At 39.9% G+C, this 18,907-nt stretch overlaps 1 protein-coding gene across 2 annotated transcripts in view; it reads left to right on the plus strand.

Moving 5' to 3' along the window:
* The window catches only part of PLPP1 (phospholipid phosphatase 1), a 67,968-nt gene that overhangs the window by 19,909 nt on the left and 29,152 nt on the right, over positions 1-18,907 (plus strand). Inside the window, exons 2-3 of one of the 2 annotated variants that reach the window (XM_056325458.1) lie at positions 10,933-11,084; positions 14,405-14,685. In XM_056325458.1, the coding sequence (XP_056181433.1) occupies positions 10,933-11,084; positions 14,405-14,685 (433 nt within the window). The remainder of the gene's footprint in view (positions 1-10,932; positions 11,085-14,404; positions 14,686-18,907) is intronic. The other variant, XM_056325457.1, reaches the window with a different exon arrangement.

An 18,907-nucleotide genomic window follows, 5' to 3' on the forward strand; every position in this document is an offset into this window, starting at 1 on the left:
GGACTAGAGTGCATAATTGGAACAATCACTTCTGGCATCCATGATGATAGATTATTTTTTTTTAAATAACTGTGAAGTACTTGTAGTTTTGTAACAACAACACAGGCTATCCAGAGCAGTCCTCTTCAGTCTGAACATTTTACAAACCTTAAAGCAACACAGGTTTTCTGAAATCTAGTGAGAAAGTGATCACTGTAGTGTACGTATTACTGTTCTGTGTAGTTGACATGTTAACCTGACTGACTGTCTTTCTTGGTCTCAACTTTAGATTTAGGGAATTCTTTAGCCTCATGCAAGAGGCGAACAATCATTTTATGGCTACTGAAAGATTAGAGCTAGGGAGTATGAGATCTGGGTTATTACCATTTCTGAGTTGAAAGTGGGTTCCAGTTGAATGCTTTCTAGCTTCAAGGTGGCCATTTATTAAAAATGGATGGGGAAAGCTTATCAGTCTGGGAACAGGAGAGTCTTGACATTCAGACTGGTTTTTGTTTTGGACTGACTCAGAGGAGGCTTGAGACTCCCTCCAAGGCAGCTTAAGTTTTTGGAAGTAGTATGTTTCAGAGTCAATATCCTCAGCAGGGGACATGGCTGGCTCGTGAAAGCTTGTTGGGCAGTAATACCAATGATCCCACATCTAGTGAAAAATGTTATGCTGACAGGAGAACATCCTGAAAGGAATAGGCTTCTCAGTGAAGGAACTGATGGCAAAAAAAATTGTCTAACACTGCAAGTAAGAGTTGATAAATGCACTTTTGTGCAAACTTCCCTAATCAAAGACTAGCTCAAACAGGATACTTGGTCCCAAATAGGACTTGCACCTCAGTTTTGTAACATCACAAAATAGAAAGAAGAACTTGTGGTAGGAGGCTAAGGGAAGCAAAAGGAATCATACCTGCAATGTGAGAATTAAATAAAAGGTTTTGTCTGGTTCAGCTGTTGGGGTAGGCCCATAGTGGAATACAAAAGGGAAAAAATAAGACAAATCTGCAGTAGTGAGTAAGCATAGATATTTCATTGTGAAGAAGTCTTTGTGAAAAAAACCCTAGGCTGCCCGAACATTGATTTACCTTCAGGAGTGTTTGTGAAGTTTTACAAGACATGTTAGAAGGTCTTAGGGATCTTCTTTTAAAAAACTTTAAAAATTAAAAAATGCTCTATAGTTAATTCCACTTTACAGCTCCGAATTCCTGTTGCCATGTTTTATCAGGAGATAAAATGTCTGGGGAAAACTCATGGTTTTCAAGTGTCATTTCATAGTGTGATACTTCTCCATTTTCTAAATCGTTTTCTGTGTCTGGATGGGAAGCACAATTTTTGTATTGGAATTTTTGGAGACTTGGTATTAAACAAGCCTTGGTAGGGCTCTAGAAAAATTGAACACCTTAGACATCTAGGCCAGTGTCTCGAGCAGTGCATATCCATAATGACTGACATTCCAAGAACCCCAGACTGTTCTTCTGATAGTTTTGTGTTCCCAAGTCCTTTTAGAGATGTTCAGGAAGTAATTCTGAATAGCCTAAAAGCCATGACTAGGGTGTAGTGTCTATGGATTACAACTCTAGGAATGTTTTGAAGTTAATCTCAAAGATGTACTTGATCTGGTATCTTTTGTCTTCAGCTGTCTGCATTAGATTAGCTTTTCCAACTATAAATGACAAATTAATGTCAGCATCTTTCTCTTGCAGCAATGTCCAACCATGCCCATTTTCATGTGTCCTGTTCAGGTTGTGTAACTTCACCTCCAAATCCATTTTCTTTTCCTCCAGTCATCTTGGTTCTTACAACCACTGCCTTCAGTGACACTCATCACACAGCTTCTTTTAGATCTAAGGGTAGGTGTGACTGGGGGAAGGAGAAGCACAGAGCAAAGGAGGTCTCTGAAGCATCCTCCCACCAATGGAGCAGTAGAGCAGAGCAACTCAAAGATTTGCTGGGTTTCCTCTGCTCCCTGTGCTAGGTTCTGAGCAGGGCTTCTATAGCTCTCTGCCAGAGCTTTGCCTGGCTGCTCTGCTCAGGAGCCGAAGGGACACAACCCACTGGCAAGTTTCTATATGATGGACCGGTGTGTGAGAGGATTAAGAGTTCAGTTCTTCAAACGTGGCTGCACTGAATTTCTGGGAAACAAAAGTAGTTTGCCACAATTGTTGCTTCTGAAACAGTTACTGCAAATACTGATGTTCCGTACAGGGGAAGTGTTTAGTAGTAAAGTTTTGAGTAGGTCGCTTCTGGGATGAGCTTTGCTATTTGAGTCAACTTCAAGAGAAGGGAATGTTACAGGCCTGTAGGGCTTACTTTCTCCACTTCAGCACAGCCAAAAGATACTTAGGTGGTCAGACCACATTGTCTTCTACTTCAAAAAATAAAACCAAAACATTCTTAGTTTGGTTTGGCAAAGGCTAATGTCATGATGCCTTCCTTTAAAGGGACCTCCATAGCTCTGCTCCTGTGCCAGCCTGCGTTAACCTATTGGGTGTTAGGCTTAATGTTCTCAGAAACTTGGCCTTATACCACATGTATCAGTGTTCTGATTGTAACTTTTCCTTCCTACAGTTTAATTCAGTCATGCTTTGGAGGCAATTTACTGCTTCCTCTTATGGCAAAATAAACTAACTTTCTTTTATGCTCTTGTTTGTGAAAGGGGTGTATTTTTCAGGTGAACTTTTATTGAAAGGACCTATTTAAGAACATAAGCACTTACTGGGCTAATCATGTTTCTTGAAGGACAAATATAGCTACTGTTGTGGTAAAGACTCATAAATAAGGGGGCTGTAATGAAGCCTATTGAAGACTGTTAGATTGGTAGATAGGCAGTTCATTTTTTTTTGCAGCAGTCTCAAAAGCTTTGTCCCACTTAGTTTTGCAATTAATTGAAGTAAAACCTGCTGTTTTGACACTAGGTTGGACTTCTAGTATGTAACCTGATAAGCTAATAATTTTATTGTGCTCTGAACAAGACTTTGCTTCTTATCTGGTAAACCTCTTGAAAAGGAGATTGATATTTTATCTTCATTTTTTGGGTATATTCGTGACACTGGAAATACTTTGGGGCAGCACTGAACGTCATCGGGCATGAGTTCTACTTGATACTGACTGCTAATCTTGTACTACTACAGATCAGTATCATCTCTGAAGCCAAGCTTATTCTGAGGAGTAAACTGCTGATCTGTGTTTGTTCAAAGTCTGTTTAAAGCAAACATAACAACCCACGTTTATACTATGTGAAGGGTTAACGTGCAGGGTGATGCACTGTGGTGGAATTGATAAGTAATTGCTGGGTGAGATCAACTCTGGGTTGATCTGGCTGGCGGGGGACGGACAGAGGCTGAGAAATGGCAGCTGCTGCATCCAGCTTTGGCCCCATTTCTGTCCAGACCATGGTAAGGGTATTCGGGTGGGCTCAGCCTGCAATCAGGTGAGGAAAGATCTGAGAAGCACCACTTCCTATCTGGTACTTGTACAAATCACACTAACCAGGTGCAGTTCATCTTGAACAAAGTGCAGCGACTGCTTGTTAGGTCTGTGGACTTGATATGGTACTTCTCTCAATCCTTCAGGTACATTTGTTGATACAGTGGTGGAGAATGCATGCAGTGTGTATGAAACTGGGTAAAAGAGTTGGCAGCCTGACAATGGAAGGAGCCCCAGACAAGAGCCTTTACTGCTAAAGTGAAGCTTGGTCATAACTATGAGGCGGCCAAGCAGCCACAATGGTTCAGAGTTGGTTCTGAAGGTATTCTTTAGCAGAGTATACAAGAGGGTGAAATGGATTTGAGATGGGGAAAAATGTAGGGAAAGGGAGTTGTAACGTAAATATCTGAAGTCTTGTTACTTAAACAAAACAAAAAAGGTCTCTGACATTGTTTCCTTGTCTGAAGTCTCATACCTAGTTATTAGTAACTTCCTGTTGACCTCCAGGACTTGGACCAGAGACTCAAGCAGGTGGTGAAAAAGGGAAGGGACTGCACCAGAAAGAAACAAGGGGTGAGAAAAGGGGAAAGTAAGTGAAAGAGGGAGAAAGTCCCTTTTTGTGCTGCTTCATCCATTTCCCTTTCTCTGACTCACCCCACTGTACTTCTGTCTAGAGCAGTAAATGCTCATGCAGAGAGATGGTGTTTGCCCATCTTTTCTGGAGAGAGCTGAATGACAAAATGCAGGGGTTGATCTTGGTGAACTGTGGAGTGATGGTCTAAGTGTATTTCTTCCTAGGTGCCCTCATGAACATTAAAGCATCTTTTAAGAAATAAGCATATATCTTTCAAGGTGCCCTCCTGAACAGTAAAACTTCTTTTAAGAAATGGAAGGTAATGTTGTTCTGGTACTGAGGAAAAGCCAAAGTCTTAAATTCATCTGCAAAGAGCTATGAGATACCACAGCCAACCCTCCCTTCCGACTGTAGGCAGTTACACACAGTAATCCTCAAAAGTTCTAACCAAGCATTCACAAAACACATTTTTTCAGGCAGGATTTCTAGTGGTGTATAAATGAATACTATGGATGGTTTTGCTGATGAAATTAGTAATTATTTATCGCATACTCAGAAGTGTTAACTTGTGCTTTCTATGGTAATTTTTGTGTGTAAGGAGACTTAAACCTCAACGTACTACTTAAGCTTTTTTCCTAGTCCGACATCTAGGTGTCACTTCTGGTGTAAAGCTATACTAATGAAGTTCATATTAGATAATAGCACAAAAGTGGTGGTGGCTCTTCTTGAAGTGCTGGGAGAAAAATCTTTTAAAAATGTTTTGTTTCTAAGCTGTGGAGAAAGACTACTGCTACCTACTGCTTATACAGAGATGTTAAAAGCTGCTTTGTTGGAAGTGCATCCAATGTTTCCTGGTGCCAGTCACATCTATTTGCTTCCTAATCTCTCTTAATATATCAGGAGGACAGAATACTCAGGCTAAAGGCAGTGTTAAAAAAAACAAACAAACCAAACCCCCCTCATTATTTACACCTGCGCATTCAAATGATTACTTCACCAGAATCTTAAGAAACTAGTCATGGGATTAGATGTAGAAATAAGTAATTGAAAGGTGAGAAGCGGACTGTAGGAGCAAGTGCTCCCTGGCTTTCACAAGGGAGGAAGGTACCAGTACATCTCCCCGGAGTCTGCCCTATTCAGTGCAGTCATAAATGCCCTGGGGGGTCGGGAGCATGTGCAGTGAGGCAGCAAAGCGGGGTACTTGGAGCAGTAAATACAAAGGTTGTAGTAATATGGCTGGTGAAATACAGTGTGGGGAAGTGTCACGGGATGTCCTTCATGAGGAGGCTGGAGAGGACAACTAAGGGCAGCATATAAAGTGGTGATCTCATCAGAGTGGTAATGATGAGCTTTTAAGTTCTGTGGAGAGATCAGCTTTGTGCCCAGTAACAGTGAAGAAACCTAATAAAGATTAGAAGCTTGGAATGAAATACATCTGTGTTATATGGGGTATTTATGGAAAAAACTACCAGCATTATTAGTCAGAAATCACTTCAACTTGTGAGGAAATTAAATCCATTATACTGTATGAGTCACTCTTGGACAGGTGTACTACAATGGTTTAAAATATTTAGTCTTATCAGTCAAGCTGCTTGTGTTTCTACCTCCTGTATTTTGACTGAAAAACTGTTTTCAGAGGCTTGTATGTATCTCCCTCACTGAATATCTTTATTGCCAGCTGTATTTGTAGCTCCGTATTTCTTGGTGGTTGTTGGGTCAGTTGTGCTCTGATATTCTGATACCGACTGCCTATGCAATTTGCTGATCTACAGCCTTTATGTTCTGCTGAACTGTGCAAACCTCACCTTTCTTAGTTTTTGAGATGAGGAATGTACTTCAGCTGTCCTTCTCTTGTCTGCATTTAAGACTGATGAATTGAAACCGAACGTGTTTGTAAAATCCGATTGAATGCTGTTTCAGAAGAAGTTCTTGTTGGGTGGCTTGAACTGTTAATGTCTTTGGAAAAGAATTGTCTAATGGTCACACTATTATATTGAAGTACAACCACAGGAAGCAGACATTATTTTTCCCTTGTATTTTGAACTGACAAGTTGCCAGTTTATCAGAGTTGTTGAACCTCCAGTGACTGAGCTCGTTACTGCACATACCTCCATCTGTTCCCTTGCTTCAGTCTTAGAGTTGTTTTGCAGGCAGAACTGGCAGACCTTGATCTTCCACTGTATCAAAGAATCGCCAGCTCTGTCAGCAGTACATCTCCTAGTTAATCATTGATGATGCTGGCTTATGCACTGCATAACACCAGCTTGTTGGCTTTATCCCTGTGATTACCCTACTGGTAACCTCTTCCCAACATTTTAATTCCTCTTAACATACTGTTGTCATCTTCCCTTCATGCAGTTTCTTCAGTGTTACAATTGACTTGGAAAACATTGGGGGATGCTTTCTGGTACTGTCACATGGGAAGTATTCGGTAGAGGGAGCCTTTAATGACCCTCTGCCACATCCACTCCTTACTTAAAAGAAGTACTTAAACCCCCCAATTTCTAACTCAGGTAAAACTGAGCCCAGTTAATTTTTACTGATCTTTTTAATGTGCCAGACTTTGCCCTTAGAAATTGTAGCTTGTTTAGGGCAAAAATGGATAGTTGTATATTTGTAGGAAGATCATGCCTTTTAACTTACTGTGGCAGCACATTGCTGTGGCAGATGAGCAGGATTTCTTTTCCTAGTGATCCACCATTGAGTCTTTTCTTCTTTTGTTAAACTACTTTAGACTTGTATGTGGATAAATCTGGCAAGGATGTGCACAGCTTCCTTTACTACTAAAATCTGTTCTTCAGTTGTATCTGGGAAGTTAAGACCCTGTACCATTATGAAGACAAATTTATCGTTTGGTATCTTCAGTCACATCCAGACCTGTGCCAGGAGGTTTCATACTTGGGAAATTGCAGTCATGATGCAAAAATGTATTCATGTCTTCTGGAATTATGGTGTATCTCGGGGTGCAAAAGTAACATGTCTATCACAACTATAGGGAAACCTTACTGTTGTACTTGCTAAGTAAGAGTCTGTGCCTCTTTTGTTACTTATGCCAGTTCTTCTGCTTGTTTGTCCTACCTGTCCTAATGAAAAAGCCATAGTATTTTCCCCAGTCTCTGCATTGTCTTCAAGGGAAAGAGACTTGCACTGCGGAAAGTACTTAAGCTGTATATTTGAAATAACTTTGATTTTGGAAAATAAGTTTGTGTTTCTAAAAAGAAAACCAAACCCTTAAAATCCCACAAAACTTGACTTTGCTGGTTCATTTAAAATAGAACAAACCCCCTAAGTATTGTGAGGAGTTTTTCTTAATGGCATCACCTGCCAGAATCAGTAAGAGTTACTGCCCCTCTGGTTTGACTTCTGCTTTTCTCCCCCTTCCTAATAGTGAAGCCAGCCTGTGTGTGTCTGAAAAGTAAATTAAACCTGCTGTATGGGCTGTGTTCTGAGGGAGTAGATGCTGACATTAGAAAGTACTTTAACCAAAAAGAAATCAAAATCCAGTATGGGCACATCTTTTCAGGCTAATAACTGCCTTGGATTGAGCCAAAGGTAAACTACAAATGTTACAGTTTTGTGACTTTTCAGCTTAACAGTGTTAAGTGAGTCTGATCAATTTTACTGTAATCTGGTTAGTAGAAATTAAAATTTACCTCAAGCTTTCATGGAGCAAGCCTCCTTTAAGCACTGAAATATACTGAGAACAGCAATAAGACAAATGGAATTACTACTTAGATCTGTCACGCAGTTGAGGGGAAACTGAAGAAACACTTCATGAAGTTCACTGCATAAGCTTTTTTTAGCTGTATTGTATTTCAGTGCATAACTCTTCCAATTAATTGTTATGGGTAGATACCTAAACTTTACAACTCATACTGTCTTACCTAAATTTTGCAGGTTATGACTTCAGGAAACAATGTAAAGGCTTCTTAATTAGCAAAGTGGCATTGGTTGCAGACAAAGTAAAAGAGGCGAAACAAATTATGAAAGAGAAGACACTTGTTTTAACTGGTTCTTACTTAAAAAGCAAAACAGAACCAGTTTGTTTTGTTTGCATGATCATGATACAGGAAGGTGCTGCAAGCAATTACAGACTAATTGCATCATAATCTCAATATTGCTGAAGAATAAGCACATGTTTCAAGCAGCTTCTGTTTGCATGGAAAAGCATGCGTTGTCATTGCATGAAGGACTTCATCATTCCCATGATCCACATACCATTGCTTTTCATATCTGATTTAGCAGCAGGCAGTTACATTTTTAAAAAGACCCCCATAAACACCCCAGCACTCTTGAAAATTTTCAAATCTCCCACCTTGAGAAGCTGAAACATTCAGGTGTGGGGAAGAGAAAACGAGGACTAAGCCACCATGGCACCATTATTCATAGAGCAGATCTTTGAGAAGGACGATGCAGAGCTGGTGACATGATGTCAGTGACACCATCTGTGAACCACAAGTGTTTGGCAGTGTGGTGAAGCTGTGATAAGTTTTTCTAGGCTGAACTTAAATTTTGTGAGCAGTTGCTTACCATGATGATTAAAACTACCTACTCTGAAGAAGTATACCTGTCATTCTCTGATTCTGGAGATCTAGTAAAATGCTTTCCAAAAATAGTCTTGATAGTATGTGTGCAGGACAGAGGATGAAACCTTTTTCCATACATATTTTATAGGGCAAATGGTGTTGGAAACACACGATGGCGTTATGTTGACAAGTGATTGTCCCTCACCATGAGTGCATGCTGCTCCTGTCTCCTCCCTTGCACAAGTCAGCTAAATATTAAACAACTGATGGTATATTGTGACATGCTGTCACAATATCAACACAAGGGGAGGGCAGAAATGAGGTCTGGGCTGTAGTGTTTTCAAAACCCTGCTACTCTTCCTTAGTACTAGGAAAAAGGAAGAAGGAAATTTTTTTTTTCCCTCCCCTGGTAGGAAAGGGTATGTTTTTTCACTGTACTGCAGAGTCCAGCTCCAGGGCTCTGTGCTGGCTGCTGTCTGAATGGGCCAGTGTTTTGGCAAGGCTCTGGCTTGGCTCTTAGCCCATGCTGTTGTCCTTCTGCTTTGTTGGTGTGCTTGGACAGCTTCCAGAGCTAGGTCACTTGCAGTCCCACTGGTCTGGCACTGGTAACAACCCCTCTTCACAATGGCAGTGGTTTTCTTCTGTCACTTTCAGAGGGGAGGTTTGATTTTTTTATGACTAACAGTACAGAGATACTTGATTCTTTTGCGATGGGCTTAGCTGGAATACATGGGTGTTGTGATCGGCCCATAACTACTTTGTTGTGGAACAAAGCTGTGTCATTCACCAGAGGTCACTTCAAGGAAATTTTCACCTTATGAGCCATTCATTTGTTATTTGTTCTGCTGTGTCTGTTCTCAAACTTAAGCATTACTTTAAGCAGTCACTTTATGGTGTGAAGAACAAAATCAATAGCAAATCATTGATTGCATCATTTGTGATGGGCCTGGGAGTCAGGCTTAGTTTGGAGAACTTCATGGGTAGAGATTGAAGGGAGAAGGAGGGTTGAAAAGGACCCTAGGTCGGTCTGTCTTTTTTTTTTTTTTTTTTACCTTACCTCTTGCAAGTATTGACTGTGTAACTTGGTGTTTCTTTTACCTTCCCTAAGAGTTCTTTTACTGCTTGGTTGGTAACTCTTTTATCCTTTCTTTTTCTCCTGTTCTTTCTGCTTTTGCTTTTTTTTTGTATACACTTACTTGGGGCTAGCTGCATATATGGAAAGTAAGAGGTGGGCTATGCCTTGACACAGAAGTCCAGAGAACTGAGACTACAGCAACATCTTTCTCTGGCAGGAAGGAAGGAGGTTGTTTCTCATCCTTCCAATCCCTTACTAGATTAGGAGCATTTCCCCTCAGATAATTTTTGTTGTCCAAATCTATAGATTGGTATGCATTTTATGTGCAGTACTACTGAATTTTAGAGCACAAAATCAAGGGCTTTTAAGCACTTCAGTGCCACAGTGTTGTACATATCTAAGTTAAAGACGACTATTTATTGTTTTGTTAAACATTCTTGGTAGCCCTCTACTATTTTTACCATGCAACCTATTTCTTTTTGAGGGCATTCATACCTGTATGCAAACAGATTGTGCAGAACTGTGTGTGTCGGGTATGGAGCATCAGGGTTTAAAAATGGGATTCTATTAATCTGTAGTAATTTGTATTGCATTCTGAATGTGTTTGGTTTTTTCTAATTTGTTGTTCAAGTGGCTAGTTTTGGTTAGTGTGCAGGTCTCTTGAAGTGCAGTAGCACAAAGTGTTGTGTGCCTTAATCTTGCGTCCTGTTGAATTTAGGGTGAGCCAAAGGCTTACTCTTTCTATTGAAGATAGGGGAATAAAATCTCCATGCCCTGAGGTTGTATGGCTTGTGCAGTGACCACATTGTTCCGGGGAACTATGCAGTGTGTGTGGAAGTGAGGGGTTTGCATGCATGTATAACTCCTCCTTTTTTCCAAACTCCTTCTGCACTTGCACTCCTTGAGAAGCACCCCTTTTCTGCTTTCATGAAATGAAGTTTATGCTCTTCTGACTTGTAAAGCTGTCCAGAGAAGGTATAAAGGGGCAACTATTGCTCACTGGAATATAAAGGAATGGTACCACATAACTGTGGCAGTAGCAGCAGATTGAACAACTTGGTGGTTGTCAATTGAACTGTTTACTGAATCATGGTTTTGGCATGCTTCCATACCTGATGTGCTACAAATGCAAAGGTGAGAGGAATCCTGTCCTGCTCTCCATCATTCAACAGTCCTTCCTGGGAGCTGTGAAGACAAGGCAGTACTCATTGGCCAAAGGAAGTGCATAACCTCCTAATTTGCTGCATGCCCGTTCCTCTTTATGCACTTCTCTTTGCACATGTGGGGGTATAATCATCACCAGAGTTTGTTGCATTTGTAATGTATTTTTTATTCCTTTTTGCTAGCTGGCTTGCCTTTTGCAATTCTCGGTTCAAGACGTGTCCCCTTCCAGAGAGGAGTTTTCTGTAGTGATGAATCCATCCGATATCCATACAAAGAGGACACCATTTCTTATAAATTGTTAGCAGGAATAATTATTCCTTTCAGTATAATTGTTGTAAGTTAAACTTTTCTTCATTGCATTTGATTTCAGTGGGGGTGGGGGAGAGGGAGGAGGGGCAGTCTGTTAATACAGACTTTAAAAACTGTGTTCTCTAAGATTTCTCAACTTCAAAATAATGTCATTAGACCAGGTGCTAAAGCAGTAGAAATGGTGTTCTGGCAAGAATAATGAAAAGATTTTCTATAATTGAGGTCAAACAACTAGAATTATGTAACAGAAAAAGAATACCTTAGAACCATGGTGGCTTAATTGTATGGTCTGAAAGATAAAAACCTTCCTCCTTTACTGTATCAGTGAAGAGTAACACTAATGTATTTGAATCACTGTCAAGATTTTCTATTTTGGGAGGTACTACCTGCAGAATATGAGTTTGCATGACCTGTTAAGTCAGTATGTTTTATCTGCTGCAGAGTTATCAGAAGTACTTATCTGTGTGGAAATGTAACAACAGATAACATTTTTTTAATAGAAAAATGTTATGACTTCCAATCAGAACTTAACAAAAGCATACCTAGAATAAAAAGAACAAGAATGGGTATTTTCCCGAAAGTCAGGATAGAACAGCCCATTGTGTTAGAGTTACTGCTAGGGCTCACTTTCATATTGCACCTAACGGGCTTGAAGACTGGGTAATGTTCTCCTTCCCTCCTCTTCAGATCAGTGATCTGCATAGATTGCCTCTGCAGCTCCAGTTAAGAGATCTCCCTCTTTGACCACAGCTCCTAGCTCAGCTGAGCTGGCTCAAATGTATAGTGATTCTGTGTCCTTAAGATTTAATTACATGCTGTCAGCTGAGCTAACCTAATAGCTTACTATGGACAAAAGGTGAGATCCCACTATTAATCCTGTCTTTTTCTTCTTCTGGTGGCTTGTCTGAACCACTATAAACTAGTGAAACTCCTTAACCTGGCAGAAAACAGCATCTTTGAGCTAGGTTGAGTGGAAAGACTCCTGGAAGAATACCAGATGAGTACCAGTGCTGGTACAAAAAGTGGTGGGGGCATGGGCAGAGGGGAGAGCTGAACCTCATCAGTTAACCATTTAATGTCCTAAGTCTCATGGGACTGCACTTCAGTTCCAGCCAATGGGCCTTCAACAGGGGCCTCAAGATGTCTGTCCAGAAGTACTAAAAAGCATCAGACCCCACTCATGGTGCTGGGTGACATCCCAGCTCATCACAGCTACACTTTAGGCAGAGTTACAACTTTCTATGCCAAATAAGATCGTTAAGTGTATAAATATTTATCCAAGTGTGTTTTGGGAATCAAAGCTGGAAAAGGAGCAGCTAAATGTAAACCTCAGTATTGGCCAGCTGTTTCCCTGGGCAAACAGGTTAAAATCAGGAGGGGTATTATGGCAGTCTCCGCTGCTTCTTGCGTAAGGACTGCATAGACTTTTATCTAGGTTCCAACTAGGTCAGCTTGTAGCTTATGTTTGTTCTTGGGTGGAATTTTTTTGCATAACTGTAGAAATGTGTGACTAGGAATCAAAACTGTGACTTACCTAGTTTTCCTGTTCTTGGAAAAACTGCTTCAAAAACTTACAGAAATACTTATGGAGCAGATAAAACTTGGTTTTTGAGTGTTCTGTTAACTGGCAAGTGGTTTATGCTAAAAGAATCCAATCTTTTAAGATAGGACTTCTTTTCACACTGTTATATAGTAACATGGTATGTTACTACTGTATCAGCTAAGAGTAGCAGTCACAACTGAAGTCCATATGGCTTGTTACCTCTTTTCTAGTAGTGGCTGAAACAGATGGGTGAGGAAGAACTGAAGAATACAGCAAGCAAAGGTTGATGTTTTGCCCTCTGTACTTTGCTACCAGTCATTTGCAGCTCAGGGACTTTCAAATCAGAAAGGGCTTCAATGAATACAGTAATTTTTAATGGATGTATTTCCTTTGAAATTATTCAGTTTCCATATGAACCTGTATGAACATTTAGCTAATAAAGTTAACATCGTAACACCAGGGATCATCTTTTTTATGAAATCAGGCTTTTCTGTCAAGATTGCTTTGAAGTCAGATGGTGAAAGCAAGTGTTGATGTCCTTTGCTCAATGCTTAGATAATTGAAGATGAATACATTTTGCAGGTACTGGATATCTGGATGCAGACAACATTGACATCACCGGATTTTTTTTGTCACCACAACTGAGAGAAGTGACCTTCTGGCACGTTTTACAGCAGTGTCCCTTTAAAAGGGATTCATTATTTACCAGTTGTGGCTGTGATATTTCTGATCAGCTATCTTTAAGTTTATATCCCCATGTCTCTGGGATAGGTAGATTCTGTATAAAAGCTTACCAACATCTACTTCACTGAAAACTCTCAGCTTTAGTCCATGCTCTGGTGATTGTGTGCTTCAGTCCATGTTTCAATATGGTGCGGGCTGTAAAACTTCAGTGTTCACACATCTGATGGGATTGTCTGTTTGCTTTGATGTGCAAAGCTGCTGACAGCTATTTTGTCTGCCCACGTGTCAGTGTGTCTAATAACGGCTTCATTCACCAAAGGTCTGGTTTGCTGGGATTCTGCACTTGTCACTCTCAAGTGACAGATGGAGCCATCACTTAACCTTTACAGAATTTTTGAAGATCACTTCACATACATGCATATAGCTCCCCACCCATCTGATAACCTGTATGAGTCAAGCCTTTCTGTTCAAAATGGGACTGTCTGGTTCAACATCCAACCAGTCTGGGGTGAAGTTGGCTTAAGGAAAAACTTACTTTCTGCAAAAGATAAAGTTTCAGGAAAACAAAATTAAATCTTGCTTTCTTGTCAACACTTGATACATGTACTCTGGGGATTCAGGGTGAAAAAATCCTTGGAAAGACCTCAATTTTCCTGAGGAATAGGATTTTTCTTTGTTTAAATAACTGGAAAATGGAGTCTAGACCCTTCAATACAGTCTCTTGCTTCACAAAAAAACCCCAGTAACTTTATAATGAAATAGAAAAAGAATAGAAAAGTTTAGCTGAATAAGATATAATAATGGAGAAGACATTGTGAACTAGAGCCATGCCAAGTAATACAGATAAATGTTACTCTGAGAAGTTTTTGATTTTCAGAATACTTAAAACAAAGACAAGTTCAACATGCAGCAGGGTAAGGTACAAGGGGGTTTTTTCTACATAAAATGTTTAAGGTTTGGGCATGGTTACTGCTGACTCTTGGAAAATTTAAATTTCCAGTTAAATGTTTGTAAAGATTATTAACCTGTGAGTCTACCTGTCTGAGTACTAGCAACAATGAGTAGTATCTTTCTTTTTAAGTGATTATCTTTAACTGTTGTCCTTATTTCTTTTTCAGATAATCCTAGGAGAGACTCTTTCTGTCTTTTACAATCATTTGCACTCCAATTCATTTGTCAGAAATAACTACATAGCCACTATTTACAAAGCCATTGGGACCTTCATTTTTGGAGCAGCAGCTAGCCAGTCATTGACAGACATTGCCAAGTATTCCATAGGTAGACTGCGCCCTCACTTCCTTGCCGTGTGCCAGCCCGACTGGACCCGAATTAACTGCACTCTAGGTTACATTGAGAACCTCTCTTGTCAAGGAGACAAAGCAAAAATCAATGAGGGAAGGTGAGTAACTAATTTCTGTTGGTTTTTTTTTTTTTTTTTTACAATATGTGGGTCATGTTCAGTTTTGACTTTCTGTTTCTGAAATGTCTGTGCATCCTGATGAAGAGTTTGAAATCTGCCTTCAAAATTGGATGTGGAGTAGCAAGGGAAGTGGCTCAGGTTGAGAATGAAAGCCAACAAACCTGGATGTATGCATATAAAATATGGAGGACTGTTAAAAAGAATCTCTGCCCCATTTTCTCATTATTAGGCATTTCATTAAGGTAAATACTTATGTACCAGTTCAATTGCAGCAAGATAGTGGGGAGACAAAATGAAGCACCTGAAACACATCAGAGTTTTGTCACCTACAAAGAACAGTGAGTTCTATTGGAAATGTTAAAGTATGTTCAGAATAATTTCTGTTTAGAGTTGCTTAAGCTTTTTTGGAAGCTTAGCTTTAGAGAAACTCCTTGCCATTCTTTTTCCAGAAGACCTAGATACCCTGTTAGATTTTTTTTCTCTGTGTCCGTGGTTTTAACTACATGTGTATAGGTTTTGCTCATTGTCCTCTGTGCTCATATGATGTTCTAGTACGTGTCCCCTATGGAACTTCCAGTAGCATGCATGGTATTCCTCAGCAGCCACAGGGGAATGCTGCATATTAATTTGGTGGGTGACCAGGTCCAGCTCCGAGTCACACACAGCAGCTGTCCAGCAGTGCCAGGATCAGTCTGTGTTTTGTATGGCTGTTGGTAGCAGAAGAGCAATTGTACAGATAGGTAGTATAGGAGATAATCCTAAAATGAATAACTTCATGCAGGTACTAAATAGACTGTTGTGGTTTAACCCTGGCTGCCAACTAAGCCCTACACAGCTGCTTGCTCACTCCCCCCACCCCCAGTGGGACTGGGGAGAGAATCAGAAGAGTAGAAGTGAGAAAACTCTTGGGTTGAGATAAGACAGTTTAACAGGGAAAGCAAAAGCTGCGCACAGAAGCAAAGCAAAACAAGGAATTCATTCACCACTACTTACCAGCAGGCAGGTGTTCAGCCTCTCCAGGAAAGCAGGGCTCCATTGTGCATTATGGTTACTTGGAAAGACAAATGCCATCACTCCAAACATACCCCCCCCTTTCTTCTTCCCCTAGCTCTATATGGTGAGCATGACGTTCTATGGTATGGAGTATCCCTTTGGTCAGCTGTCCTGGCTCTGCTTCCTCACAGCTGCTTGTGTACCTGCTCACTGGCAGAAAATGCCTTGATTTAGAGTAAGCACTACTTAGCAACAACTGAAAGATCAGTTTCTCAACATTATCCTCATACCAAATCCAAAACACACCACTGTGCCAGCTACTGAGAAGACAATTAACTCTATCCCAGCTGAAACCAGGACACAGACAAATTGAGGGATTTTTTTGAGAGATTGACATAGAAGAGTGTGCTTCACATGCAGCTTTTTTGTATTACTAATGCCCATAATCATGCTTAGTTGAAGATATTGTACTTTCTTGAAGATATTCTAGACAATGATGGACTTGCCTTGCCTGTGTGAAGCCCTGTAGAGTGAGAATATCCACTCATCAAGGTGTAACTTCAATCTGTTCCAGGAAAATTGATGTACTTGTGAAGACATTTAATGGTCACTTTCCATATTGCTGTCAACTTCAGTTTCTGGAAAGAGGCAGGATAAACAAAGGAGGATTTTCATGAACTATAGAAAACAAAGACTTTCTAAACAGCATGTGTGCCAGACTTTTAAATGTTACTGATTTCTCAAAGATTTGACTTCAGCAGAAGAACCTTAATTGAAATAAAGGAGATGCAGCCTCCCCCAAGATAAGAAATTGTCTTGGTGTAATGTCAGCTTTACAAATTTTAGTGTGGTGAGTTAGCAGAAGTGCCAAACGCTAACTCTTTAGAGTTTAAAAATGGCAACCTGTAACACAAGGTAGGAGGGAAATACAGATTTTGTTTATTACATTGTGGTGGAGGTAAAATGTTCAGACTTTTTTGCTTCAACTTGCTAGAAGTGGTATTTATTTTTATTCTACGTGAAAAGATACTTGTCTATGTTTCAAATGGAATGAGTCTCTAAAAGTTGCACATCTTCAGGTCCTTTGAAACCAGATTGTATGGCTTTCAACATGAAACGGTGGGGTCAAAATTCGATTTTGGCATATCTCTGACTCTTCAGGTGAACTTCTGCATCGATCTAAAAATACTTCTCAAATGCGAAGAGGGAAAAGGAGGGCATTTGAGTTCATTGTAATGACTAAAATGGTCCTGAAATAAAGCTGTTGTTTAGGAATGCTGAAAAAGAGTTCTTATCCTCAAACAAGGAAGCAGATTTTTGTTGTATGAGAATAACAGGGAGGAGCAACAACATAGTGATCTGCTTAGCTTTTGTTTGTCTCTGTGCAACTAGTGCAGTGAAATCTGACTTCCACATTGGAAGCAAGATTTGTCTGTCAACTCTTAACTGGTGAGCTGTTAGGTTTTTATTCTCAGCTACTCTTCTGTTCCCTCTTTCTGTTGTCCCTGTTGCTTCTCAAAAGTGATGCAAGAGGGGTTCTCCTTTTTGGTCAAATCTTGCCTTGAAGTGATGACTTCAGTGTGAGCTCACCTGTGGTGCTTTTGTGCTCAGCTGGGGCTTTTCCATGCCCAGGAAGCTGTAAATTGAGTGGTCAGAGAAGGGTGGATCAAAGTTGGGCCATCCTCCTGTAGAGGTGGGTGTCATGGATGCAGTGACCCATCCAGTAAATCATTCTGGGTTCCCTATGGAAACTGGTCCCTAATTAGAAAGGGTAGTTTCAATGATCTTGGGTCATGTGACTACATACCTTAACAGTTAATAAGCCACCAAGAAGTGGAAATTTGATTGCAGTGAGTTTTACAGCAAGTTGGAAGAGGTCAGTAGGCTCTGAAGTGGTAGCCCAGAGGTGAATTTCTGGATCAGCTGGACAGAATTATTAGTGGCAAACTTAACACCATTTATGCTTATTTGCATACAATAAATATGCAGGTAGAAATTCCAAGAAAGAACAAAGACAGGACAACCAGTGTTGCATATAAAATCACGTTCTGAACTGAACCTGTTATTCCTGTGTAGTAGTAGAGCTTAAGATTTTTTTTTGAATATTTTTAGAGATTTATGCTCAGTTATACAGTCAAAAAAACAAATCTTTGTTTACTACTTCTTAACTCATAGCAGGAAAACAATGCTTCCAGTGTAAAAAGCCACTGTGCTTACACTATGCGTATTGTACTCTTCTGTTTTGTTCTTTCCTCCCTTTTCATAATATCTTACTTATCAAAAGTATAAAATAGTTTTGCTACACAGCATTCCTGAGTAGATCAGAGCTCTTGCTCTGAACTAGAGTAAGTGGATGTGTTTTGAAGAGATTGGTGTGAGGTTGAAGTCTCTAAAGAATGCTTTGGAAGTGGTACAGAAGAAGTTAAGTAATCAACAGTTGTTCCCATTTCACCCTACTAGTACAACTGGAAGGTGAAACATCTGAAGTAGTTTCTTATTTTTATTTTTCCCCACATGAAGATAAAGTAAACTGTGGAACTCTTTGCTGTGCTAGGATGTGTAAGTGTATATGTAGGTTCCAAAAGAAAAAACACACAAAACCCCAACCAACCCAACAAAACAAACAACTACAAAAAAACCAAAACCACAAACAAAAAAACCCAAACAAACTTCTAGAAAAGTAAAACCAAGAAAACAACCAATGTTTCTGGAAGCCTAAGTTATAGTTGGAGGTTGAGAGTGTTTTGGGTAAGCATCATTGCATATTTTGTCCCAGTACTGTTTTATGCAAATCTGATAACTTGTAACTCTTTGCATAGATCTGCTATGTTACAGCATCCAGGCATTGGGGGAAAGATAATCATTAGCCTTATTTTTATTGTTGATCAGTTAAAGTAGTATTAAAGTACATGATAAAATACATACATGGTTTATCATTAATACAAACCAATGGACTCTTATGCTTGGCCGTCTACGTTAATAAAGTGCCTGTTGGTTTTGGTTAGTTTCAGTAAGATTTTATTTTCTACACCTGAGCTTGATAAGCTCAGTCTTGCTGACTTAAGTATCTTGTTTACTCCGTACCATGCTGAAAACAGAGTCCTCTTCAGTTTTAAATAGCTTAGGTTCTCCTTGACAACTTCTATAGTGTTTGCACTTTCAGCACTACTGGTGGCTAAACTGAGGATCACACACACAGTTGTGTGCT

Source organism: Falco biarmicus, chromosome Z (assembly GCF_023638135.1).
Source record: "Falco biarmicus isolate bFalBia1 chromosome Z, bFalBia1.pri, whole genome shotgun sequence".
Classification (NCBI taxonomy): domain Eukaryota; kingdom Metazoa; phylum Chordata; class Aves; order Falconiformes; family Falconidae; genus Falco; species Falco biarmicus.